A 27024-nucleotide genomic window follows, 5' to 3' on the forward strand; every position below is an offset into this window, starting at 1 on the left:
CTAGAGGCTCTAGCCATAGTCGACAGCCTGGAACGGTTCAGAATGTTTTTGATCGGAAAGAGGTTTCGTGTCATTACTGATTGTGCTGCAATAACATCTACGAAAAATAGAACGCCGTTACATCCTCACATTGCTAGATGGTGGCTACGTCTTCAGGAATTCGATTGTGAATACATCCATCGAAGTGCTGACCGCATGCGACATGTAGACGCTCTGAGCAGAACACCCGTAGAGCCTCCAAACCCAACCAAGACAGTCGCCGACCTCGTCCTTAAGGTGGAACTCGATGAACACGATTTCTTGACGACCATCCAGCTGCAGGATATGAAGTTAGCAAATATTGTCAAAGTTCTTCAAGGAATGAGCTCTGAACAAGCGACACAGATTCGACGCGAATACGTTTACAAAAATAACCGTCTGTACCGCAAAGTTGACGATCAGTTGAGATTCATTGTACCGACGGCAATGCGATGGAGAGTAGTGCGTACGTACCACGATGACATGGGACACTTTGCTGCGGAGAAAACTTTAGATCGATTGAGGAAAGATTTTTGGTTCCCGAAAGTGAGAAAATATGTCAAATCATATATATCAGCATGCATGGAATGCGTGTACAATAAGACGGTGACAGGGAAGGCCGAAGGGCAGCTATACATCGACACTGTGAAACCTATTCCCTTCATGCGATTGCACCTGGATCATGTAGGACCACTGCCGAAGACGTCACGAGGAAATCAATATATCCTGGGAATCACCGGTCCTTTTACTAAATTTACAGTCTTAAAAGCCGTCCGTAGCGTAAACACCCAGCCAGTAATACGAGCGTTGAATGAATTGACTTCGTATTTTGGGCTACCAGCTATTGTCGTCACCGATCGAGGCACGGCTTTCACTTCTCACAACTTTGCCGAATACTGTAAATTAAACGGGATCCAACACATTCAAACAGCTGTTCGAACACCTCGAGCCAACGGCTCAATTGAAAGAATTAATCAAACGGTTTGCAAACGTCTTCGAGCCAGCGGTGTAAGCGATTCAGATTGGGACACAGCTATCCGCGACATCCAGTGGACTTTGAACAGCAATACAAATGCAACGACCAAATATAGTCCGAACGATCTCATATTCGATTTTCGATTGCGGGAAGTTGTTCATAGCCGTCTCGTACAAGCCATCCACGATGAAGCGAACGATTCACAAGAAAGTATCGATATCCGACGGGAAAGGGTAACTAAAGCGATTGAAGCCGAGCAGGCAAAATGGAAGCAGCGATTCGATAGGCAGCGCAAGAAGCCTTCTCAATATCAGGAGGGTGATCTGGTCGTGATTACCAACGTTGCTCCTTCGACGGGGTTTTCTCGAGAGCTGGAGCCGCGATATCGAGGGCCGTATGTAATTTCGAAAGTCTTAAGGTTCGACCGATACGTCGTTGAAGATATCGAAGGTCTCCAACGTCGACAAAGGCGCTTTAATTCGGTGTTCCACGCCGAACATCTTAAACCGTGGTGCACAGCTGCACCTTTCCTCGACAACGATACCGATGGGAGCGACAACGAAGAAGACCCGGGGAACGTGCCCGGCCAGGAGTCCGATTTGTCAGGAGTGGCCGAACTGTCACAAACGAGCAATCGCGACCACAACGATGGGTAGCAGGGAGTCGAGTTCGAGACGCCGACCGATATGGACCACAATATGTTCCGTGTTTAAAAAACGTGAAATAAACAATTCTTGTAAATCGGTTAAAGTCTTTGCTTTCTGTCTCGGCTCCTTTGACAATAGAAAGTGCTCAATACTCAGCTTGCAATAAAATACAATATTTTATTTTTTTTATCCTTCAATTATTTTTTTTTCGAATTCTCATCTACAAAATTATTTTCTTATCATATATTTTTGATATAGTACACTCCTTACTCTAAATCCTTTATTTTTATATATTTGTATTTATATAGCGTTCATTTAAATAGAATGATCTTTTCTTTTCTTTTTTTTTTTAATATTTTATATATCTAAATCAAACTTTATACCTTTTGTAGCTTACCGTTACATATACATAATCAAACTACAATCTTATCCATTAACTTAAATTTAAGTAATAATTGTTCACTTTCAAAGAAAGATATATTTAAAAAAAATGTTTCTTTTGTTTACTCGATCTTTTTACATAATGTTTCGTGTCCATTGCCTGCAGAAAGGAAATGTTTCACGCCTGATCAATGGGAGCGGTAAAAACTATTCACTATTCAGATTTAGAATGTGAAATTCTCTTTCCTTTCTTTTGTTTTCGAAATCTAAGTTTATTGCTGCACATAAATTATTATTGGGTTGAAATCGTTACTAACAAAATTCTAAAACGGAAAATATAACAAATATAAATCTAAGTGGCAGTTTCAATGGTTTTTGACGCCGCAAATAAAAACCAGAAGCTTCCTAAGCTTGTAACAGAAATTGGTAGTCTTCTATCACATTTAGCTTAGACGACAGCCAAGGATAACTGTCTCGAAATTTCGGTGCAAACTTGCAATAACAAAATTAAAACGAAATATTTTCTAATTTCTCGCGTTTTCACGACTTCATTTATATCCCCCCTCCTTTCATGTCACTGGACTCCGCCATTTCCCTAAACATATTAAGATCCCTGAATTTTCCCAGAAATATAGATATTTTTGTTGCTCGAAATTCAAATGTTAGCGTTTCACCACTGGAATAAAGACTAAAGCTTTTCCTCCTAAACACTAAACGTTCCTATCTTAGTCAATTGTAAAAATATAGTCAAATACTTTCGTTTATGATATTTCCTACGAATTAACTTATAGAGAAAAATTTTCCGAATAGCAACAGAAAGCTAATAATTATTTCGTAACATTAAAATTTGTTACAATCACAATAATGAAAATAAATTTTTCCGTAATGTTAGCACAAATCAAGAACATGCCATATTTAAGGAAGCAACGATTGTTGTTGTGTTGTGTGTGCATTTTGCACTTGCATAAAGATTTAAGTATGAGAGAGCGCTAGCACACGAATTCGAATTTCAAATCTAGATTACAATAATTGTAGAATCAAAGGTTACTTTAAAGAACACATTATGTCAAATACATGAATATTTGCTTAAATCAAATTATATATTATCGATAGCAATTTAAGAGTAATGAATAATTTAGTACTTGGAAAATCTTAGACTAAGAAAAATATATCCTTCTCAATTTATTCGCAAACTATCCTCACTATTTGGCAAATTGGAAAATTAGTTGCTGTTCTAAGTTGGTACCTAAGTATCGCCTGTTAGATCCTCTTTCTCTGCCGATGGCTGGTGGTGTGCAGTAATAAACAAATCAATATCTATTCATCTTGCAACTAAAATCTTATTGCGTCCGTTTCGCGTTTGCTACCGAAAGCAGCTTCTTAATTATTTCCCGAAATCAATACTTTGGATTGATACTCTTTTCTTCTAAAACGCACTACTCGATTGTGCCTTACAATTCACGAAAATGCTCGGTAATTTGATGACTGTATTAGTTTACAAATGAGTAAATCTGGACCGACTTATTCTCAACATTAAGACTTTATGAAACCGAAATTTCCAACACGATAAATCAATCTTCAAGGCAAGATTTCGTTTGAATATTGGTAAAACGACATTCCTATACCATTCTCCCTTCCAACTTGATCATTTCATACAGAGAAAATTGCTTAAATTAAATTATTTCCTTTGAAATTATCTCACACAAAAACTCATATTATCGATTATTCACACCGAATAGTATAAAATAGACTAAAAATCAGAATAAATTAGGTAAATTTCATACAACACTCGACTTAATTGTGTTAGATATTTTGCTTTGAGTGTTTCGACACAGAAACTTAAATGGTGCGCACGCACTGCATCCTCCGAAAACTGTTGACGTCGTTTCATTGAGACTATTTTGTGTTTTCATGATGTCTGCAAAAATATACATATGAAGCGTTTTTCAAGTTGTAGCCATAAATCAAGTGAAATTAATGATAAAAAAAATAGATATTCAATTATGTGATATACAAAAAATATATTAGCAAAGTTATTTACGATTTGTTTATCTCTTTCTCTTGAATTTAATCGTTGTCGTTATGATTGTTCTTTTACGTGAATTTTATCTTTCAAATTAAATTTATAAATATTTTTATCAAAAAGCCCTGAAAAAGGCACAAATGTTGTTTAGATTTGATGTTGCTGTTGATTGGGTTGGTTGATGCTCTTTCGCTTTAACATTATCGTATTATCATTTCTTTTAAATTCATTTCTATTTATCTCTTTTTATTATTCTCTTAAGATTGTTTTGTAAAATTTTTTTGTACCAAATCGATTATGATTATAAGTCATATTTACACAATTTTAAAGCGCTGGAAACCTGCAAATAAAAATTGAATATCGTTCATCAGTGCAAGTCACACTTCAGTTTGTCTTTTTACTAGAATTTACTGCACTAATGGATGTGGGAGAGTTACTTTTATATTACAATCGAAAAAGATGCTATGACTTTTCATGAACTGCTGTCGTTTGGCTTTTCTGCACGACAGACGTGGCAAGTAAATGTTTCGAACTAATGTTCATCTGTTGACAGTTTCAAGTGGAAACCTTTCAATATCTATTCAGAATAGAATTCACGAATTGTATCTAATGAAAAAACGTCCATCATACGCTTTGTTCGCTAAACCGAGGGTGTTGCATTATCTACATTCTCAAACCAGCACGTCCCATTATCGCGCTGAGACTCTACTATAGATTGAAGTGTAATTTACGACTTTCATGGACCAGGACCATATAACCCAAAAATGCTACAATGGCTAAAGTGGTTTAAATTATGCCTGGAGTTTTCCCGACATAAGTCAAATGTCGGAGAAGAATTTCTTCTCGCAGAGCAGAAGGAGTACCAATAGATAGATAATGACATCAAAAGAGCGGTTAAGAAATTATCTTTGCGATATGTAGTTGTAGGAAAAAGCAATGTCGCATTTGTGATCGAAATTTAACGTAATTATCCGAATTAGGTCAAATATGTGCTGTTTTGTTCGCTAACTTTTGCCATTTAGAATGCAACTTCATTATCCCCCCTCCTTATTTGCAAAAAAAACTCAGACAGCCAGTTTTCGCAAGCATCTTTTGACGCCAACTTAGTAGCATCAAGAGCATTTTGCATGGACTGGAAGAGATGATAATCACTTGGTGCCAGGTCTGGACTATACGGTGGATCCGAGCTCCCGTAGCTTCTGGGGGTCATCAAAGATGTGTGAGGCCGAGCGTTGTCCTGGTAGAACACAACACCAATCCTACTGACCAATTCTGGCCGCTTCTGGTCAATCGCCTACTCCGAACGGTCGAGTTGCTCACAGTAGAGGTCCGAATTGAGGGTCTAGTCATAGTTGAGCAACTCATAGTGGATGATTCCCTTCCAATCCCACCAAACACACAGCAAAACCTTCCTTGCTGTCAATCTGGGCTTGGCGATGGTTTGGACCGGCTCGCCGCGCTTCGAACACGATCTTTTTCGCTTGAGGTCGTCGTACGCGTCGTATCCGCTTCAAAAATGGGTCGAATTTGTTCCGTTTCAGCAGTGCATCGTAGGCGTTGATTCGGTCCAAGCGATTTTTTTTTTGCTTCAACTTGTGTGGTACCCAAACATCCAGCTTTTTTGGAATCCAATCTTCTGCAAATGATTCCAAACAGTTTTATGATCTCTACCAAGTTCCTGGCCAATCGAGGGAATGCTCACATGCCGGTCTACTTGGATGATTTCGACAATTTTATCGGTTTCTACTTCGATTGGCGTGTATCTTCGACATCCACTATACCGGTGCTCAGAGGAAGATGGGGCGGCAACCCTATCGGCCAAACCAAAACCAAGTGGCCGAGGAGAACCTCCATAGTGGTGGCACCGGGAGACGCTGTACTCACTTTGGTTTGCCGGCCGTGATGTAGTAGGCGAATGCTCCAAAGGCCTAATCAGGGCGATTAGACCCGAGTCAGCACGGGGACTCATCTGAAGTGGCAAATTGGTCACGAAACCTTACCAAGGGTATACTGGTACCATGGGAACCGGGAAAGCCCCTGGACTCACATACTTCGGGTGAACTCCTGTTGTATGTGAGGACAGCTCCGTTATTTGCGGTTGGCCCCCCTAGTGGGAGTTTCATGGTGGTTGTGCTCGAGCAAGAAGAGACCTTCGGGCCTCGACGTGGTGTTGCGTATCAACACGGGTGCGGTACTCCATAGTTCGGTAGAGATTTAGGTAATTCTTGCATCCACCAGTATGAATGCTAAGCCATGCACTTGGTATAAACTGGTAGGTACCGTTGTTGCTTGTCTCAGCGGGGCTCTGATTGTGGTCACAAAATCAATCCGTGTCTGAAAAGGACCGTCTCACGACAGGTACCTACGTTAAACACCATGGGCGTAAACATCCACTACATCAGAACGAAAATGAACGAGCCAACACTGTGCTGTGCGAATCGTTATAGTTTCGGGCCCATAAGCTTCACACATTTTTTCGGCCTTACCTCTCAGGTAGTAGAAACGTAAAATATGACGAATTTCTTACTTTGTGGACTCCATCTTTGACGCGCTATAACTTAAGATTGAAATGTACGATGACAACGCTGTCAAAGAGACACTTGTAGCACAGATTTTCGTCTTTAAATCGCCGTATAGTATGACCCGATGCGATAAGTACAACATAAGATATGTTTAAGTGTCGCCATCTATTGACAAAATATGACATTTCTTTTTCTCCAACCCAATATATTACCGAAATATCTAATTACGAGAACTGCACTCTAAAACATTCAAGATATTATTCTAATTGATCCCCTGCCTCCCATACAGGACGCAGGCATGTAAGTGAATGAAGAAACATGAACCTATATGGGCAGATCAAAGCTATAAGTGCTAGAGAATTACGAGGGGCCTAAGGTAGTTAGCAATGACTCATCATCTCGTTACTGATAACACTAATTACATGACTTATTGTCACCCAGTGATAGTAGTCACCGAAGAAAATGTTAAAAACGTCGAAAAATGTTTGTAGGGTTGAGTGGGGTGATATGCAAAACATTTTTTTTTTTCTGATTTGACTCAGGTACTCATTCACAACTGAGTCGACTGATTTCCGACGTCAAATCGCAATACAAATCCCACCGCCACCAGTGAGATTTGAGTCGCGACCTTCCGTACGACAACCTTGTGCTCTAACCATTCAGCTATCCGGACACAAAGCAGCCGCTTCATGAGTATAGCTGGCCACGTCAAATACCTTTAATTGGACAATGGCCACCGAAATTGTTTAAAAACAAGAATAGAGTTGGGTGAGAACATCATGAATTTGGCATTCATGGCGGTACCCAAAACCATTGCGACATCGAAAGGTTTAGGATAGTTGCTAGGCACTCAATGGCTAGCATGTCGAGTTTCTTGAGTATTACCATAGATATTCTAACATGTCATGAAATCAAAAGTTTCATGACATGTTAGAATGTCTATGATAATGCTCAAGAAACTCGACATGCTGTTGCAGTTGTGAAATTGAAACTGCACAGATACACAATTCATTTTGATAATCTACGGTTAGCTACCTCCTTACGCATATCGACAACCGTTGCTTAAATGGAAATCAAGTTTTTATCGAAGAAAGAGATTTAAAATAACCACTCAGTCACCAGGAAGCAGCAGATGCTAAACTTTAACTAATATGTTTTAACAGACAAATAGAAGGAAAATCAGGCGCCTGTTGTATAATATTCAAAGACTAACAATATTTGGCTGCGCTCTCTAATGCTAAAAATTGTATAATCGATTGGCATCCACCAGCATGATGGTTGACACTATTAGATTCAAGCAATATATAGTAGGGGTAAAAATATTCAAACGAAAAAATGGCAAACATTCTGAAAAGAAAAGCAACCTTCAATTTATAAAGTTTTCTGAGAGCTAATGATTTTATCTGAAGAATCCCAGCATAATCCCTTGGAGATCATAGTACCACATGTCAGCATTGAGTGAAAAGGTAAACGGAACACGAGCACCAGGATATGAAGGACGGAAGATTTCAACGAAAGCTAAACTGTGAAGTAAACCGAATTCACCAACAAAAATAACACAATAGAAATCACAAAAGCTAAGTTTAATAAAGGGTCAAGTAAGCCCAAACGTCATGCATTATAAAACTACAAATACCATGAAATATCGAAGCTATACCGCCCTCTGAAAGCTTACTAATACTTCTCATTTTAGACGTTGGAATACCTTATTAAACGAATGTTTACCCTTTTGGAACCCTTTCTAACCTGAACTAACTTCCAAAATAGTATGCAAGTAAAATCTGGTCAGACAATTTGTAGATTTACGTTATTTATGGAAGACTTCAAAGAATGAAGAATGAGTTTTGCCGAAACCCACGACTTTTCAACCTCCATGAATTATTTGTTTCGCAAAATAATTTACTGAAAATTGAATGTTTATAAAATCACGCCTAGCAAATGTATTTCACGAAAAAATTATAAATTATACGAATACATAAAAGTATTGTAGGCAAGAAGAAAAGCATATTGTCTATTTACCTTGATGATTCCGTTACAGTTTCTCATTATGTGTTTATTAGCTTAGCAATGGATATTTATTACTTATTAAAGATTATTTTTACCCGAAAGTTTTAGCTCAATTTTTTGTAACGTTTCCTATAACAAAATCAAAGCATGTATTTATAAAAAATTAAAATGAAATACTAACTCTTAATATTACTGAACAGAAGAATCCCGCATGGCCTCTTATCTCGGTCTTTGTCTTCGAATAAAGAGAAAAAAGGTTTTGTTCATTTAGCATGTAAAGTGAAGAAGATGAATCAAAGTTAGCATAGAAAACAGAGAAAATACAATATTTGTAAAAGAGATAAAAAACAGAAGTTTTCATTCAAAAATGTTGGTTCGAAACATTTACACGTCCTTGTTATGAAATACAAGAAATGTTATTGAATCCTTCATTAGTTTTGGATTCAAATGCTTCCGGGGTCAGCAAAAAACTGAACTTATATCAAATCTACAGAACAATTACCTGAAATATTGCTCATGTAACGAATGGGCCCGATCCAAAGACTGTCGGTGAAATTCAGCGGCCTGCAAATACTATTTTTAAAATTTTACTTATAAAATATTGAAAACTTTAGGAGATAGACCTGAAGTTGATCGGCATACGACATTCGAAGTAACACATCAGAATGGGGCTCCCGCGGGATCAGCATATTCGGTCTCGGATATGGTGGAACATTCGCTGTATGTGAGCACGTCATCATTGAGTCGATTTCCAACAGCCAGTAGAGCCAATTTTCACAATCAATTTTAAATCAAATCAAATCAATAACATGGGAGTGCAAGGTAAAGGATAAAGGGGACGTGAAAACGAGAAGGAAAAAGAAATTTCGATAAATTAGAAAACGAAAATACAAATAATTCATTCAGATCTCGAAATAAATCCCATATCTCGACTATGCATTTCTCGAACGATATGAAATTTAGATTTCGCGATAGTTTAATTCGATCTTTGTGTTTTTGTTTTTTGAATACAAACTCACGTGGCAGTTGAAATCCGGCTTCCGGTTGTTGCTGTGAATGCAAATGTAAATGAGTATGAGAATGAGCGTGATATTCTCCCGTCAATCGTATCTGTAAATCATTTTAACAGAGCGAATTTAACATATGCTTTTTTCTTTCACACGATTTTTGTGTATTTTCTAAATTTCCTTTCAAACGTTACGTTCGAAGAAGAAAATTCATCCTTAATCGGTTAAATGAAGTGAGAAAATGAAGAAAGCAATTATCAATTTTAATCATTTTTGAAAATAATGAGTAACACAGCACATGAGAAGAATTCAATTCGACTGCTTGGAAGTAGGACAATTGAACAATAGGCACAGCAGGTAATGCGTATTATGTAGCAACTCTTTTGATGAAATTTATTTGGTTAATTCGCAATTTGTATTTCTTTGGTTTTTGTGAGCGATTCAAATACGATTGAAACTTTTCGGTTCACAGTAAAATGATTTTTTTGAAAGTTTTTGAAATATTTAGCTTACCATTGGGTCGTTCGGATCTAAACCAACATGATGTGGCGGTGGTATGCCAAGCCGTTCCCGTTCAAGTTGAGATATTGCCGCTGGGTTCGCATACAGGGGAAATTGTGATGGATGAATCCCTCTGTAAAAAAATAATCAGATTTGATATTACATTGGAACAGACACAATGGGAGTGGATAGTTTCTGAAAATGAAATTGTTCAAACTCCAATCATTCACTCTTGGTAACCATACCAGGATAATCAAGACTCAAAACCAAGAGGAAAGATGAAGGAAAAAAAATGTTCGATGCAAAGGTTCGGAATCTTTCGGGTCTGCTTGACGCTTTTAGACTCTCAATACCCCCTAGTTTAGGATGATTTGGTTACAATGAAATTTTGTTCCAAAAACTATTTTGACGAAAACATATTAAAATGAAGTACAACCTAAGCCAGAAGAATGAGCCAAAAAAGAATACTGTTTGACGGAACTTGGCGAAAACCCATTGGGAGGCCAGTGCGAAAAATAAATTTTAGAATAAATTCTGTTACGATAATTAATAAACAGTTGTGATTCATTGTTTAGGATAGTGGGGGATCCTAATTCCACATCCACTTGATGTTGGACCGGACCAAATGGAGAGAAACTTACTCTCACGTTTCTTGGTCCACGCATCCCTCGTTTGGGGCATGGCACCCAAGCATTTAAAAATAGGGGTTTCATCCAGGACAGAGGCAACTCATCAGACGCTGCTTCACCTCTGCCCAGGGAACAGCGTAACCGTCAAGTGGATGTGGACTTAGGATCCCCCACTATCCTAAACAATAATTTAGCTTTAGCCTAGCTTAGGCTCAAACTATTGACAGTTTCAGTTGGATATTTTTCGCACCCCTATCGTGTTTTTGCGAATATAAAAAGGAGCGTTTTCCACCTGCTGCCGGTCACGCTGCCCCAAAGGCAGAAGTGAGGCAGCGTCTGATGAGTTGCCTCTGCCCTGGACGAAATGGTTAGTCCCTATTTTTTAAGTTGTGATTCGCAAAAATTATTATTCGCACACTTCAGCCTTTTTTCAGTTGAATAGCGGAGTCGGCTAGTATGAATTGCTAATTCTCTCAGTCGTCAACTTGATGATTACGATTCAAATCACTAAATCATATTACATGAGTCACAATCTCGGTAATCCTAATCGTGTCATGATATATGATCACCGTAGTCACTGTCCTGATTACTGTTGTACCGAAGTGAACCAATCAGTTGATTAGTTAAGTAATTCACGAAAAAATGTCCTACAGGCAGGGCAGCTCACATTGGGGCGACTGCATCTAGCTCGCAAGCTGGGCAATCTTGCTATGTTTCCTGGTGACAAGGGAAAGGAAAAGGTAACACACAAAAGAAATATACATTCCGAATTGCTTATCTTCTTCTTCTTTAATCGATGTCCTGTCCGGGAACGAAGTCAAGTCGCTTAGATGAAGTTCACCACCTTTCTCTGTAATAGACTTGGTCTTGAGGGAGCCGAGAGGTTCCTAAATCAACATTTAAAATATCAACCATCGTTGTTTCGGACGGCTTTTCGATCGTTTCTCATCAACTTTGATTTTAAAGCCATTCTTGACGATGTCCTTCCAATTTCACCAAGGTGCTCGCAAGCCCATATCGATAGCAGATGTCCTCATTTCGGATATAATCATAGCATGTTATACTACTCATTTAACGCAACAACTTCATTAACATTATTGCGAGGTGGCACACACTCACAGAGACGTTGCGATAAATTTTGGATTTGAAATGTTCGTTGCTGCGTCGACTGCAAAAGAGGTCAATCGTGCAGCGCCAGTTCATCCAGATTGCAGTGATGTGTGGAGCAATTTCATAGCGCAGCATTAATCCGAGATACCTAAATCGGTCAGCTTTCGACAGGTCGCTATCGGTTAAACTCTGCAACGCGCTGCATAAGTCAATCATCCCACTTTTGGACGAGTTGCTCGAGATCAGCTTTGAATGGAGACACTAGGAAAACATAAGCTACATAGGATAGTGTATAGGATACTGGACGTTGGATATCTAGCGAAATAATTATAATTTCAAAAAAAATCTTGATTTGAATTGTTTTTTCCCCAAGGTTCATGACATCCAAATAAAACTTGATTTTCCGGAAAATACATTAGCATTTTTCTAAAAGTCAATTTCGATGAGCGACTGATGGACGCTGAAGATAACATCGGTCAAATCGAACTTTCCTAAAAGGTAGAAGGATTCGAAATGAAGAGGCTCAAAAAGACATTTCAGAGCAAGCAAATCACAATCTTCAATTGATGGCGGAGATAGCGTTCAAATTCCTGAAGGCAGACAAAGTCGTTTGCCAAATCAGATAGCAATTTCTTTCAACCGTTACTTCAGATGCCTTTCTTGAATTTGGCTATATAGTGGTAGTATGTATTAGTGATTACTTCAATAAAAAAAATACAGAAAAAAGGCAGGGGAAACCCACATATTGATAACATGCAAAGCTGATCCTAAATTTATGCTTTACCAGAACAGTATGACAACTGCCATGCCAGCATGCCGAAATACGCAATATTGAGAGAGACACAATGAAAAAAACCAATCAACTATTAAGCCTCTTCACGAAGAAACGCAGGCCTTACTCTCACAAACCATCTTGAGGACAGCAAATAATCTTCGTATATTATTATGATAACTGCAGCAGCGATTTCTGTCAAAAAAAAGTAATTGCTAAGGCACCAATATTAGAATGTGGAAATGTTTTTCATGTTTCATCAAGCGCGGCAGAACGCACTCAGAATAGACGAATAGAATATTAAATACTGAAACCCCAAAACCATAGCCGGTGATATCAACACTTGAGACTGGGTCATTCGAAATACAAACAATAGGAACGATCGCATTCCGCTCGAGGTTTTACCGAGTTGGATCTGGTGCTTATAAACATCGGAAATTTATCTACTTTCCGAGAGATAAGCTAGGGCTCAATAGGTTACTGAGAACTATACTCAGAACGACCACTAAACAACTTTCCTCCAAATCAAAATGGATATGCGGTAAAAGATTTTCTCGAAGAGGACTTCTGGCATACTGAGTAGGTGCTGGAATTCCGAGTTGAATTGTGAAAGCCTTTGCAAAGGTGCGTACGTCAGAAAGGGCACCGCAAAAAATATATACCGGCAGACCATAGTTGCGATAACTGAGAAAAAACTTGTCAAGAATTGCGAATAAATTGGAAATAATAAAGCTCTCGGTATGCATGATATTCCCAAGAGAATCCTTAAGCTCACTGTCAAGGCCGGCTCCAAGAATGTAAAAACAGATAACAATACATATAAGCAAAGACTGATACCCATGTTCATACCGACCAATTCGCGTTGGCTCCCGTCCCAAACCGCAAATCAATTGTTACATGGGTCACTACATTCAGACAAACTGCAAGTGCGACAAAAGGAAGAACTGGAGTCCCTCGCCCCGTTAGATCACCTGAGAACGTTGAAGCAGTGAGAGCGTCAATGTTGCGATCGCCACGGCGTTCTTCGCGCAAACACGCATCTGCCCTTGGACTATCCGATCGTTCTGTGAGAAGAATTGTTCGTGATGATCTTCATTTTCATCCCTATAAGATGACGATAGTGCAGGAACTTTCAGAACGTGACTTCAATTCTCGGATGAACGCGTGTGAGCTTCTTCTTGATGTCGTTCCTGAAGGTGCTATTGTTTTTTTAGCGATGAAGCCCATTTTCATTTGTGTGGGTCGGTTAACAAACAAAACATGCGCTACTGGGCTGACACCAACCCTCGAGAATTGCATTCACCCAAAGTCACAGTGTGGTGTGAAATTTCCTCAGCTGGAATTATTTGTCCCTGGTTTTTTGAGGAAAATGAGGTTACAGTGACAGTGAATTCGGACCGGTATGTAAACATGCTACAGAATTTTTTTTACCCACGGCTAGAAAATTTGGATTTGGGGGACACTTGGTTCCAACAAGACGGTGCAACAGCACACACTTCAAGAGCATCGATGGCTGTTTTGAGGGAACACTTTCCAGAGCGCCTTATCTCAATTAGAGCCGATTTGGAATGGCCGGCACGCTCTCTCGATCTGTCCCCTTGTGATTTTTTTCTATGGGGTTTTTTGAAATCCCGTGTTTATGTGAACCGTCCAAGAATCCTACAAGATTTGAAGACCAACATCCAAGAAGAAATTGCCAACATAACACTTGCTATGCTAACAAGAGTCATGACAAACGCCAGAAATCGGTTTACGCAATGTATGGAGAATGGGGGACGTCACCTAACAGATTTGATCTTCAAAACAATGTAAATAAAAACTTTAGCGCCACCAGTGAGATTTGAACCGCGACCTTCCGTATGACAGCCTTGTGCTCTAACCACTCACCTATTCGGACACCCCAAGCCACTCTTTAATGTTGGGAATAAGTTTATGCATCCACTTACACTTTGAAGGCTCTTCCCACTTGCGTTTCCAGGGACACCTGTCCTTATTTCTGCGTTCTACGCCCCAATCCATACGTCTTGGATAGAATAGCATTTTTATTTTTCGTCCAAGAATGCCGATTGGGATCATGCCCGTCACCACCAGCACTGTCTCAGTTGATGTAGTTCTAAAAGCGCTACAAACCTGTACAGCCACTAGACAGTATACCAAACTCATCTGTTTCCCCCTCCGTGGGTTTTTAATACTTCCAGTGCTTCAACTAGAAGCAATCTCCGACAATCTTTCGGCCTGCTAACATTCGGCTACATTCTCTCAAGTGAAGTAGTGGCGCCGGCTGTCTTTTGATATGCATAATTTAGATGCTCTCTTAAACTTAGTTTGATGTCAACCATCACCCTCAACTATTTGATAGCCGGCTTAAAGACGACCATACATCCACGCCTTCCACATTGACGGTTCCTAGTTAATATCATTTCCGTCTTCATATCAACCAGAGTCAGTCCGACTGTTTCCAGCCAGAGTTTTATCGTAATCACTGACTCCCCCGAGCAGGCCTCTATGCGCTTTGCTATAACAAAAGGCCCTTCATTGTACATTACAATCTACAACGGAGGACTGAACACCAACTGCGACGACATCCTCGCCGTGCCTATGCACTCTCTGGGCTCCTATCCATCTCTTACCAGATAATCATTTCCGTGAGGCAATTCTTAATCTTACTCGCAAGTATCGAGTACCTGTGACATCCAACGCCAACACGGAACAACCGCCACCAAACCCACTTTCGCCACTTGCGGACAAATCAGCAACAGATTAGATTTTCTCTCTGCGGCAAGCGATGGAAAAACTGTTGGAATATGGACATCAGTTGTACCTTCTTTTCATTGACTTTAAAGCCGCCTATGATAGCATAGCCGCGGCAAAACTGTACACGACCATGCGAGAATTTGGTATCCCGTCGAAATTGATAAGACTGACTAGGCTGAGCCTGACCAATGTGCAAGGCCAGATAAAAGTAGCAGGATCACTCTCAACAACAGTCTACGATAAGAGGATGCCCTATCATACGTCCTCTTTAATCTGGCCATGGAGAATGTGATCTCTGATGCTGAGGTAAATGCGAGGGGTATGATCCTCTTTAACTCCACCCAACTACTGACCTATGCTGACGATATCGACATCGCGAGACGTGCAAACTGCATTCATCCAGATCGAGCAGGCGGCGATCGGCGCGAGATTTTGGGCTGTACATCAATGAAGGCGACACAAAATATATGGTGGCAAAGTCAGCACCAAAAACCAACCAACCAACAACATCAAACCGCACTGGTCAAACGGGAAGAATAAAGATAAAAGACTACAATTTTGAGATCGTTGAAAATTTCTCCGATCTAGGGTCGAAAATCACAACCCATAATAGCAGATGAAATCCGCGCAACTGTTCCGCTCGAAACGTCTCACCATAGGGTCAACGCTCTTACAAGACAATGATCTTTGCCCGTCCTCATGTATTCCTCGGAGACTTGGGTTCTTAGCAAGAAAAGTTCCGAACTCTTGGCCGTGTTCAAGAGAAGAATCCTCTGAAGAATTTTTGAATTTTAGGCCCTCAACATGACGATGGACGATTCCATAGCCTACATAACGACGAAATCTATGAGCGATACCATGACCGTCACGTTGTGGATAAAATCAGGCTGAATAGGTTATGGTGGGCGGGTCACTTAATCCGTATGGATGAGGATGATCCCACCCGAAAAGCCTATAAGGGCAATATATATGGTTGAAAAAGAAGACGAGGCAGACCCTGCTTAAGATGGAGCGATGGCGTAGGTCAGGACGCCAGACAGCTTTTAGGGATATCGAATTGGTGGACCTCGGCGCAAAACCGGGATGTCTGGAATTCCTTATTAAGGCAGGCCTAGACCGGATAACGGTTGTTGCGATGTTGATAATGATGATGATATATTAGGTGGTAGGAAAAATGTCCACTCGAATGTTTTTATAACAGGAATACGCAGAATCATTCATACCTCAAGTGTTCAGCTTGCTGTTTTCTAACTTGTTTTAACAACCTTCGGTTGCGAAAGCCTAGCCAGCCGGACATTTTTTTTTATAGCTCATTATCAAGTTTCCCCATCAGCCAGCTCACGTTGAGAGTGCGGTCCCCACATACTCGAAGGAGCTGCAAGTTACTCATTTAAAATGGCTCTTGCTACGAAACCTCGTCGGAGGTTTTCTGGTACAATGGCAACCGGGATGGCATTCTGAGAACATTCTCTAGGAGAATTCCTGGAGGATGTGCACTCGCCCCCTTGTAGGAGTTTCACAGTAGTTGTGCATCGCGAGGTTTAATTGCAGCAAATGTGTTCGATATACCTCGCATCCACTGGTGTGAATGCTTCAAACTTACTGTCTTAACCCAGTATAATTACGGTCCTAGTCATGACGGGGCTCTGATTGTGATCTCCAAATTAGTTAGTGTCTCAAGAGGAGCGTTGTTTATGCCTACATAGCAGGTCATCAGGTTAAACTTCCAGGACCTTCATAAGCCGAGCCAGTTCAACTCTTTCCAGGCAGGACTTTATCGATCTCACTGTCTCCGCCAGGTAGACTTCCACGTCCTTTGCGCGAATTGCTGTAACAAACTTAGCTAAGTCGTTCGCAAAGCCAACAATTATAGACTTTTCCAGGACGAGAAGCACCTACTGTGGTTCCCTCGCCGTTACTATATACTCTCTGGAGCTCCCATCCATTCCATACCAGAGAATAGTTCCCGTGAAGCAATTATCGATCAAACTCGTCTACACCCGCTAGAACTCATAGCCATTCATCACGGAAGCAATACTAATTTTTGATTTTTCACTGGGCGAGTCCCCAGCCAAAGTGTTGGCGGATATGTCGGGCCTAGTTTTCAGTGCGAACTTCAAATTGTCGTCGACTCCCCACATATTTTCCGCAGTTTCTGTTAACTGGAGGTATCGCGGAGTCGTTGAATTTAATTTTCGTTTGCCTTCTGATGTTTTGATGACTTATCCGTGGTGGAATCATCAGGATCGTCGCATAGGACACACTTGGTACTCTTACATGACCGCTCACAAACAGTTTCGTTTCTGCACCTCATCTATCTGGCTTTGATAAAATTGATTGCGTGGCGAGGTCTTCCACATTCGAGGGGAGGGATTATATCCCTCAAAGGCTCCTCTTCCGAAAACGTTAGAATCATTTTGACTCAAAAGCTCCTCTTCGGAAAACGTTAGAATCCTTTTGACGATCTCGTTACGGAAAACGAAATTGTGGAAGAAGAAAGGTTCGAAGCCCTTCTTTTTAACTTTGTCGTTACAAACACAAACATTTGCACTCTATGCCGTAGCAAATACCACTTTAAATCTCGAAAAACCTACCTTTCCTAATCTGTGTTGCTCTTCAATTTATTTGAAAAACCTTGACATTATGAAGAATCGTTTTTCCGACTGTGGATAGAGAACAATTTGGAATATCAGTTGTTTAAGCAAAGGATAGCCCACGATTGTTTTGCCGGCGGGTACACAAAGCGATCATGTTGTCCGCGACTTTTTTTAGTCGCCTTCTTATGCGTTTTTTCTGCATTAATTTAAGATCTTTCTCCGTCTTATTATACTACTTTCAAGCAATTTTCGGCGGGGACAGGAAAAGCAATCTTCACACCTCGAGAAATTTTAATATTTGCTGCCAATTAGAACAAGCGTTCTCGGGGGTCAATCTGTTTACAAAACTGGAACTGAACCCGAATGTTAAAACCATTGGTGGAAGAAAAACAAACAAATGGACAGACCAAGAAGAGTGTGAAGGGCGACAACATCACTCGCACTGTTCGCCAACTTGCCCACTATTAAACCGCGCTCAATGAGCATTGGAAGCGCCCAATTTTTATCAGTTTTCTAAGCGTTTCATTCTTATCAACAAAAAATATTCACTTACCTCATTCGATAGTATTCTACCCAATGTGGATCCAAACGAGACTGTCCCACAGCAACAGCTGCCTGTGCATTCTTAAGCTCCTCGAGTTCCCTAAAAATTATAAACATTTCACGGAAAAATCGAAGTTAGATTAATGAAATTTCTAGAGATCTCTATTCAAATGAAAAATGAATTTGCAATGAATGAATTTCGAATGCATTCAATAGGTTTAGATAAGCATTTAAATGTTATACCGAGATGATTCGAGAATCAAACGGTAGATGAATAAATAGGTCATTTCCCAACAATTTTTTTTTTTGTTCTCTAATAAAGAAATTTGGAGGCCAGTTTGTAATTCCTAATTATGATGAGAACGTGAGAAAAATAAATCATAATGAACCGCTACAAAATAAACTCTACAGTATTTAGAGGATTTGAAATTATGTAGAATGGAAGATTCATGCAATGTGACTAGGGGGCGGCCTTAGATTAATTTTTTGATCGAATTCGATGATATAATTGAGATAAGCACAAGCGTATGAGATGTTAAACTGAATGAGATCGTAAAATTAAAACTAATCGAATAGAAACTGTACCTCTCTCTACTATACATGGGCCCCATTGCGTGATGATATGGTGGTACCATCGGTTCAACAGGGCTGAAAAAAGATTTTCAAAATAAAATTAAGTTTGTGTTGAATGGTGTTTGCTCGTCAAGAAGGAGCCAAAGAAATATTGACGTTATTTTTCAATTCATTGGCAACATTTTTCTTCCGTTGGTTTTTTTCGTAAATTTTTCATTCTAATTGTCAACTCTTGCGCCAAATGTAATTGGTAATCACGGTCTCAACTACGTAAACCGAACTTTGTTGGACATCTAGGCATCTATGAAATTCTTACCTAAATGCAACGTGTGGACGCGCGTATTCAGAAAGCTGCCGCAGTGCTGGTGTGTCCGAATATGCAGGCTTGAGTTCTGCCTTAAGTTTCGCCTGCTGTGCCGCCTGTTGAGCTTGTGCTTGCTGTTGTTGTTGCTGCTGCTGCTGTTGTTGTTGTTGCTGCAGGAAAAAGTTTTAATTGTACCATTTGTTGCATTTTGACTCGTTAAAAATTATGTCATTTAGTCAATACAGCACAGAGGGAGGAAGTTCACTCACCTGCCGCCTTTCTCTTTCCTTCTCAGCCAACTTTCGATCGCGCTCCTCCCGTTTTCGTGCCAACTTCGAATCCGCCACGGGTTTAAAGATAAGATCAGTTCTTGTGCATGAATTGTAATCACCACGGTCAATATGCCGAACAAATCTATGTAATTGCGAAAAAAAGATACAAATTAAGAACGAAATTCGTCAGAAACGATTGCAAACCCCCTTACATTGCTGATTGAGATCGATGACATTCTGTATCGTCTGGTTTGGCTTCAGGACTTGGACCCCGCGGGATGTTGTGCGTGGGACTTGGGATCTCTGGTTCTGGATCCGGTTCAATCTCAATTGGCACTAGACAGGAGAAATGAAATTAATTAAAAGGTCTGCAACCAATCAAGCCATTCGCATTTGCATCTTACAGGGTTCTGTTGAATGATGACTGCTCAAACTGCTGCTTGCCGAATGAGCGTGCGCTCTCAAAGCGTCCATATGACTCGTGGGTTTGGCTTGTGAACTAGATAATTGACTATCAGGGAAGGAAGAATGCTGTGGCGGGTATGGATGTGAGCTCGGATACTGCGATGGTGGTGGACCTGTTGGGGTCGTACTCGTACTATTTCCTTGGGGAGTCTTTGGTGTGGGAGGTTTAATTTGTTGCTGCAAAATAGATTTTCATTGTTATTTCTGAATATTAATTTCCTCAATGACTCTACGTGCGATAGTAGAGCTTTACAAACGCAAAAATACAAAACACAAATTCTTAAAAAAAAGTCTACCTTGTGCTGTGAATTTTGTGAACTAGACATCGACAATGATTTATCCGAATGACTTGGCGTCTCCTCAGCTGATCGTGCCGAAATACTTGGATGATGAACAGGCGCTATAACTGTCGGCTCCATAGGGCCGGTCGGTGGGGGTGGTTTCATGTAAGGGGTAAATCCAGGGCCGTATGGATGATACGGATATGGTGACGGGAAAGGATTGTGATGATGCGCATAAAACATCGATGGATGCAAAAGATGATGCGGATATGGATTTTGAGCTGGATGAACACCCATCGGTGGCATAGCACCGCCTGGTCCAATGATAGGTAACGGCAGCGGCATTTGCGGATGTCGAATGACGGGAGGAGATGCGCCGGGTCGTAGATGATGAGGCGGCGAAGCTGAACCGATTCCACGTTGACCTTGCGGTCCATACATTTTACTGAGGGGGCTAGCCATTAGAGCTGACGCGCTTGACACTGGCGGTGGAGTCATATGAGGAGATTGCTGGCGAAGCAATGCATGTCTGTCACGTTCTGCAACTGCTGCCGCTGCTGCAGAGAGCGCTGATGCAGATGAATGATGACCCAGAGGACTTTGTGGAACCGGATGCAATGGGCTAGCACGACTTATGCTACCTGACGCCTGAGCAGGAGAAACGGACCGATGTGATGAGGTACTATGCAATGAAGAGCTTTGTACACTAGGACTCGCCCGACTGAATGCTGAAGTTGGTCCAGCAGGAGTTGGTGGTCCTGTTGCTGCCGACGATACCACATTTGGAGGCGTCCTTCGGCCAGGCAAAGGCTCTCCCATTCCACTCAACGAATTATTTATCAGAGGCAGAGGCCCGCTGCCCGATAGCGTTGGCGGTATCATATGACTTGGATGCCCTGGATGTGTTAATGGTATTCCTGGTGGCGCCGAGGATCCCAAATGCAGAGGAATCGAACCCAACAGGGAACTTTGACTTGGAGGAAGAGCTGCCAGAGGAGAACTTCTATGCTGTGGTGGTGGAGGTTGTTGATTCGGTTCTCTAGGATTCATTGCACTGTTACTATTGCTTCCTTCACTCACCCGTTGCGGACCCGGAGAAGGTGTCCTCACTTGATTCGAAATGGGAACATGGTGACTTGGTGGTAAATTGTGACCTGGTAGAGGATGTGGCACAGAACCATGATGTATTGACGGCGGGATGTCTTGATGAGGCCTGTGCAAAGTCAAATGACTCGGAGGACCACCGCCACTTGAATGGTGTGCGGATGAAACCATGGGCCCTGCAGGACCGGTGGAAGTAGCTGTTGCACTGGGAGGCATTAACGCCGAGGACGTCACAACGGGCATGTTAGGTGCAGTGACTGGTGGCGAAGAACTTGTAGAAACCATAGGAGAATGACTCACAGGATGCATTGACCCTGGAAGACCGGGATGACTGGCTACCAAATTTTGTGGATGCATACCGACGTGATTCGACACCTGCGGTATTATCGGTGATGAATTTTGCGACGGGTGCGGTGAATGGAATTGTGACTGTGAGTTGCTGTTGCTACTCTGACTATCCTGATTCGGTGTTGTGCGGGAAGAGGCGTCAATTGGACTTTCTGGTGGAGGATATTTACCAGCCGGACTCTCCGCATACGGAGACCCCTTGATCAAATTTTCCCCATGATATGGAGGTTTCAGGGGCCCTGGATCTGGCGGAGGATACTTCAGATCTTGCGGTTGCATATTTGGTCCTGGCGGTAATCCGTATTTTGCCATCGGATCACCGTATTTCATCATGATATTCGAATCGTATGGCGACCTGGCGAGCGGATGGTGAGATTCCTGCACGTAATGAGGTTTGCCATCTGGTCCGGTATATTTCATAGGTTCACCCATTGGAGGATACTTCATTGCACCCTCAGGTGGTGGGTATTTGCCTGCATCTTGATGGTATGCTTTCAAATCTGGAATTTTAATTGGGTCCCCGTAGGACTTCGGGCCCATTTCGCCTGGATATTTACCCGGTTCCATGCCATACTTCATATCATACTTCGCCCCGGCGCTCATATCTTGCCCGTACTTCATAGGATCACATGGAGGTGGATATTTGAGATCTGCTGCGAATTTCACAGGACCTTCTTGGGTATACTTGATCGAATCACTGCCATATTTCATATCGATTTCACTCGGATACTTCATTGCACCGCCTGGACCGCCAAACTTCAAATGGCCATCGAGTAATTGCGGCTCGAATTTTTCATCTGGCATGTCCGCGTTGATTTGATCCCCGACTTGAGGCTTCACTTCTGTTTTGATTTCAATTTTCACTTTGAGATCCTGCGGTTCATTGCTGTTTTGATTGCATGCATCCATTGAGTCTTCTGTGGGCTCTTTCTTAATGTAGACATCCTTAGGTGAATAATCGATCGGATTGAATGGAGCTTGTGACATTGGCTGTGGTGGCTGCTGTGATTGCGATGATTCTTGATGTCCAGTTGGTTGCTGGATTGATTGCGGCTGTTGATGAAGTTGTTGTGGTTGTTGCGACGGAGGCGGCACTCTCGGAATAGATACAGGCAGACCACAAGATTCTTGTTTTATATTTGCTATTTTATTAAGCATTTCTTGCTCTTTGGGAAGGTAACTACTATTAGAATTTTCTTCAGACGATACGTCCAATGAAGATGAGTGTGATATTGGTTGTGGTACAACGGATTGCGCCTGGGGAACTTGTTGTGATTGTTGTTGTTTCTGTTCCCTTTGCTGTTGTTCTTTGTCGGTGATATCTTCCGATAGCTGCAATGGTAAAGGAATTGATGCTGGAACACATGGTGTTTGCGTGGGAGGTACAGCATCCTCTAGAGGGTCCTTTTCCAGTGGCGACTCCTGTTGTTGATTGGACTCATCGTCTTGGGCCATATCTTTCTCCGAACCAACTAAAACAGTTGGAGAGTCCGCCACCGGCGGAGGTAAAGCTAATGGATCTAGAAGATTCTCATCTTCTCTGCCATCTTTAGGTCCACTTATGATATCTGGTGGATCTGGTGCTTCGTTTGTGTTGTCTCCTTCATCCAGAACGGAATCAGGTCTACTATCAGAGTTCATACTCTCATCAGGACTCTGTGCAAGTAAAACAATAAGACATGTTTAGAAAATCATAGGTATAGGACAAAAGCATTTTTAACTTACATCTGGTCGTTTACGCTTCTCCTTCTCATCACTAATATCTCCGTCGGTGTCGATGGGCCGCTTCTTATTCTTGCTGGGATTGTCAATTTTACCGCCTTTCCGTTTCCCGTCATTTTTCGTTGGCGTTTTCGGATTTTCATTTGTATTATCCGGTGTCTCCGATCCCCGTTTCGGCCGTTGTTTACTGTTCGGGAGATCTTTTGTTGGTTTGTTTCTTGTTCGCATACGGGATGGTGATTCGTCACCTAAACAAAATATATATCAAGACATGAAATTAATCGAGTAAGTTATTTTATGATTGCTAGGATTACGTTTGTTGGTTAAACTTGAATCGCTGTCGCATTCGCTTGCGTCGTCTTCTGTCAAAGAGCTGTTCTCTTCCTTCGAGATCGGTGAAGGGCGAGACTCCGTTTGTGGTTCGGGGGTCTCCTCCTTCTTGGGAGGTGTATTGCTTGCACGCGTAACACGATTACGTCTTAGGGATCCTTGACGACGTCTTCTATGCGGCCTGTTGTTGTTCGCACCAGGTGTCTTTTTCCATAAATAGTAGAACTCTACTAACTCTGGAGTCTCTTTGTGCGGCAGTAAATCTTTATGTATACGAAAGAAATTTTTGCCAAATTGTCTTAATCCTTTAATAAATTTTTTTGTCTCGTCTTCAGTCCACTTTTTATCAATTCCTTTTGTTACAGGGCACTTAACTAGCGCTTGAAGAGCCTTACCGGGATCGTAGCCAGAATCATGAAGCTAAATCATGAAAAGAACGCATGAGATCCGCCGAACAGATGAATGTATAGAGAACACTTAACACTTACCACATCAAGGGCATTAATTGTTGTATCGTCTCTGCTAGCCGCTAAACAACCATCTTCAAGACCACCATCACACATTCCTGTTGGAAATTCTTAGTTTTTAGTTTATATAAATTGGTGCTGTCACTTTGAATACAGTCTTACCTTGAAATGCTGCCATTGACCGGGCTGCTCGCAAATACATTAATAGATCTCCATCTAGGACAACCCCAGGGCTCCATCGGGGATCTTCCAATTCCCTTTCAGATTCTTTATCAATAGGAAAGCTTGAGATTGGATTATAATCGGGCAATTTCGCCTGTCATAACATATAAAAGCCGAAAATGTGTTAACATTTGAATTAGTTATTTTTTGATTTGTTAAAGCTGAATGAAGTTAAAATGGATGTTTTCAGATCAAAAGATGATTGTTATAAAATTTGTTAGTTGCACCAATTGCAGGCTTTAGGGATGCTGTTTTTTCATGAATATGAGAAAGCCTATCTAGTTTTGTCAGACGTGTGACTTGTGATGTCTAGAATGAAGCTTCAAATTTTGGAATTATTTGTATATCATGCGAAGGACAGTTGATGTTCATTACATTTATGGGTGCGTGATATCAGAAAAATTTGACTTTTTGTTGTCTGCATGGGAATAGTTTGGTCTATTTAAAGGGCAGCAAATGCTGGATACTTCTCCCTCTAGCCACTGTAAAAACCCCATTCTCTAAACCGGCTAGCATTTAAATGTGTTAACACCTCAACGAGCATTTTTACATAGCTGCAGCTAGATAAGAATGGATCTGTATGGGCACCATTTATCAATCCCCAAAACTATTTAAGCACTTCTCCTATACAAAAAGAGGGACTAACGATTTCGTCCAAGGCATAGGCACCTCGTCAGACGCAGCTATACGTCTGCCCTGGCAGCAGCGTGACCGAAAGAGGTAACAGGTGGAAACGCTCGTTTATATAATCGAAAAAACACGACAAGGATGCGAATTATATGCAAATGTAAACCGCCAATAGTTTGAGCCTAAGCTAGGCTAAAGTTACATTATTTGTTGGAATATGAGGGATCCTAAGTCCACATCTACTTGATGTTGGACCGGACCAAATGGAGAACAACTTACTCCCACTTTTTTGGTCCACGGACCCCTCAATTGGGGCATAGCACCCAAGTATTTAGAGAGAGGGCCCAAACGAAGGGTCCGGGGACCAAAAAACGTGGGAGTAAGTTGCTCTCGATTTGATCCGATCCAACATCAATAGTTTATGGAAATTAACTCGACAACTTAGCATGAACTCGACCCAGCTGTGAATGAGTACCTGAGCCAAATCAGGGTAATAATCTCGGGCGAGCGCAATGCTGACGACCGTTATGGTCTTGAATGAAGTGCTCTAACACACTTCAAGGCCCTGATCCAATATGGATTGTTGCGCCAACGATATTATTATTATTATTTAAAGAAAAACTGCCCTCGGGCGGAGGTTCGATGAGACGGCACATGAAAGCATCACATGCTGTCCGCAAGTGGTTCTGTGACATGTTGGCCCATTCCCGACGAAGCACTTGCTTGAGATGATCGATGCTTAGTGTATCTTTTAGTACCAATCTTCTCCTTCTCCCAGACAAAAAAGTCCAATGAATTTGCCAACCATTCTATGCTGGAAATGAAGCATGGAACGTTGTTTGTTTACCATTCCTGGTTGACGCGTGCTTTGTGAGACGGTGCCGAGCCTTGTTGAAATGTCTACGGTTTACAACCGAAATCGCGGTTATGGCAACCTACACCATCACCATCGGTGCTGCTTACTATCTGGTGGCCATGCGAAGGTGTAAATTTTCAAAAGATCTCTCTGGCAAGTAAACTCGATCATTTAGTTTATTCACAAACTGCCCAATCATAAATGGAGCTTCCGAAAAAAAACTAATTCGGCAATTCACCACTTTCGGGACGACGGCTTCTTTGGCTCGTTTCACTCTTACTTTTTTCTGTTGCGGTGTAAGCTCGTGTGTTTTTGGGAACTTCAAAGGCTTCGAGTGGATATGCTAAGCTCAGCAGTCATTTTTCTGTCACTGCGACTGGGATTTCATTCAATTCGCTTCTTCACTTTCCGAACCATTTCTGACCATGTTGCCGATTTTTTCCGACCACCTCCATAGCGCTTTGCAATGCTGCCAGTATCTTTGTAACGAGCTATGGTTCAATATATAAATGATTTATTAACGTTGAGGTGTTGTAGGGCTCTAACGATAGCTTATTGTGAATTTCCAGCCAAATATAAAGCAATCACACTATCGCGTTTGAATTCCATCGCGGAATTTTTTTCTTCTCACTAAACTCAAATCGTTTGGCACATTTGTAATCAATAAAATTATCTGTCATGAGGCAAAATTTAAGCGGGCTGTCATGAACAGTTTGGAAATTATAACAGTCTGAAGTTGGTTGCAGTTGAATTTCCTCACCCTGTATTATATGTCCATAATATATAAGAAGAATTACAAACTTTGGGGCTACTGGAGTTAAAAATTACAAATACACCAAATAAAATAAGATCGACGCATAACGGACTCATAGACAAATGGAGGGACTTATAGGTGCTAAGGATAAAGTGAAAATATCCGATTGGACAAAGAGGTTAACCAAGGATTACCAAAATCAATCAATTGGC

General features: G+C 41.2%; 1 protein-coding gene across 20 annotated transcripts in view; it reads right to left on the reverse strand.

Annotated features, from left to right (window-relative positions):
- Positions 1-1798: 1798 nt before the first annotated feature.
- LOC119650367 (arginine-glutamic acid dipeptide repeats protein) overlaps positions 1799-27024 on the reverse strand; it is a 62427-nt gene continuing 37201 nt past the window's right edge. For 3 of the 20 annotated variants that reach the window (XM_038053068.1, XM_038053062.1, XM_038053070.1), the window contains 17 exons: positions 24516-24669; positions 24375-24463; positions 23871-24306; positions 23560-23804; positions 20398-23490; positions 20041-20278; positions 19849-19972; positions 19634-19778; positions 19377-19534; positions 19073-19135; positions 18498-18587; positions 10095-10215; positions 9594-9684; positions 9198-9292; positions 9077-9147; positions 8756-8809; positions 1799-3940 (listed from right to left, as the gene is read on the reverse strand). In XM_038053068.1, the coding sequence (XP_037908996.1) occupies positions 8794-8809; positions 9077-9147; positions 9198-9292; positions 9594-9684; positions 10095-10215; positions 18498-18587; positions 19073-19135; positions 19377-19534; positions 19634-19778; positions 19849-19972; positions 20041-20278; positions 20398-23490; positions 23560-23804; positions 23871-24306; positions 24375-24463; positions 24516-24669 (5229 nt within the window). In that variant the 3' untranslated portion in view covers positions 1799-3940; positions 8756-8793. Of the gene's footprint in view, positions 3941-4363; positions 4386-8586; positions 8704-8755; positions 8810-9076; positions 9148-9197; positions 9293-9593; positions 9685-10094; positions 10216-18497; positions 18588-19072; positions 19136-19376; positions 19535-19633; positions 19779-19848; positions 19973-20040; positions 20279-20397; positions 23491-23559; positions 23805-23870; positions 24307-24374; positions 24464-24515; positions 24670-27024 lie in introns of all 20 variants that reach the window. The other 17 variants (XM_038053069.1, XM_038053066.1, XM_038053077.1 and 14 more) reach the window with 15 other exon arrangements.

The sequence above is a fragment of the Hermetia illucens genome, chromosome 2 (assembly GCF_905115235.1).
Source record: "Hermetia illucens chromosome 2, iHerIll2.2.curated.20191125, whole genome shotgun sequence".
Lineage (NCBI taxonomy): Eukaryota > Metazoa > Arthropoda > Insecta > Diptera > Stratiomyidae > Hermetia > Hermetia illucens.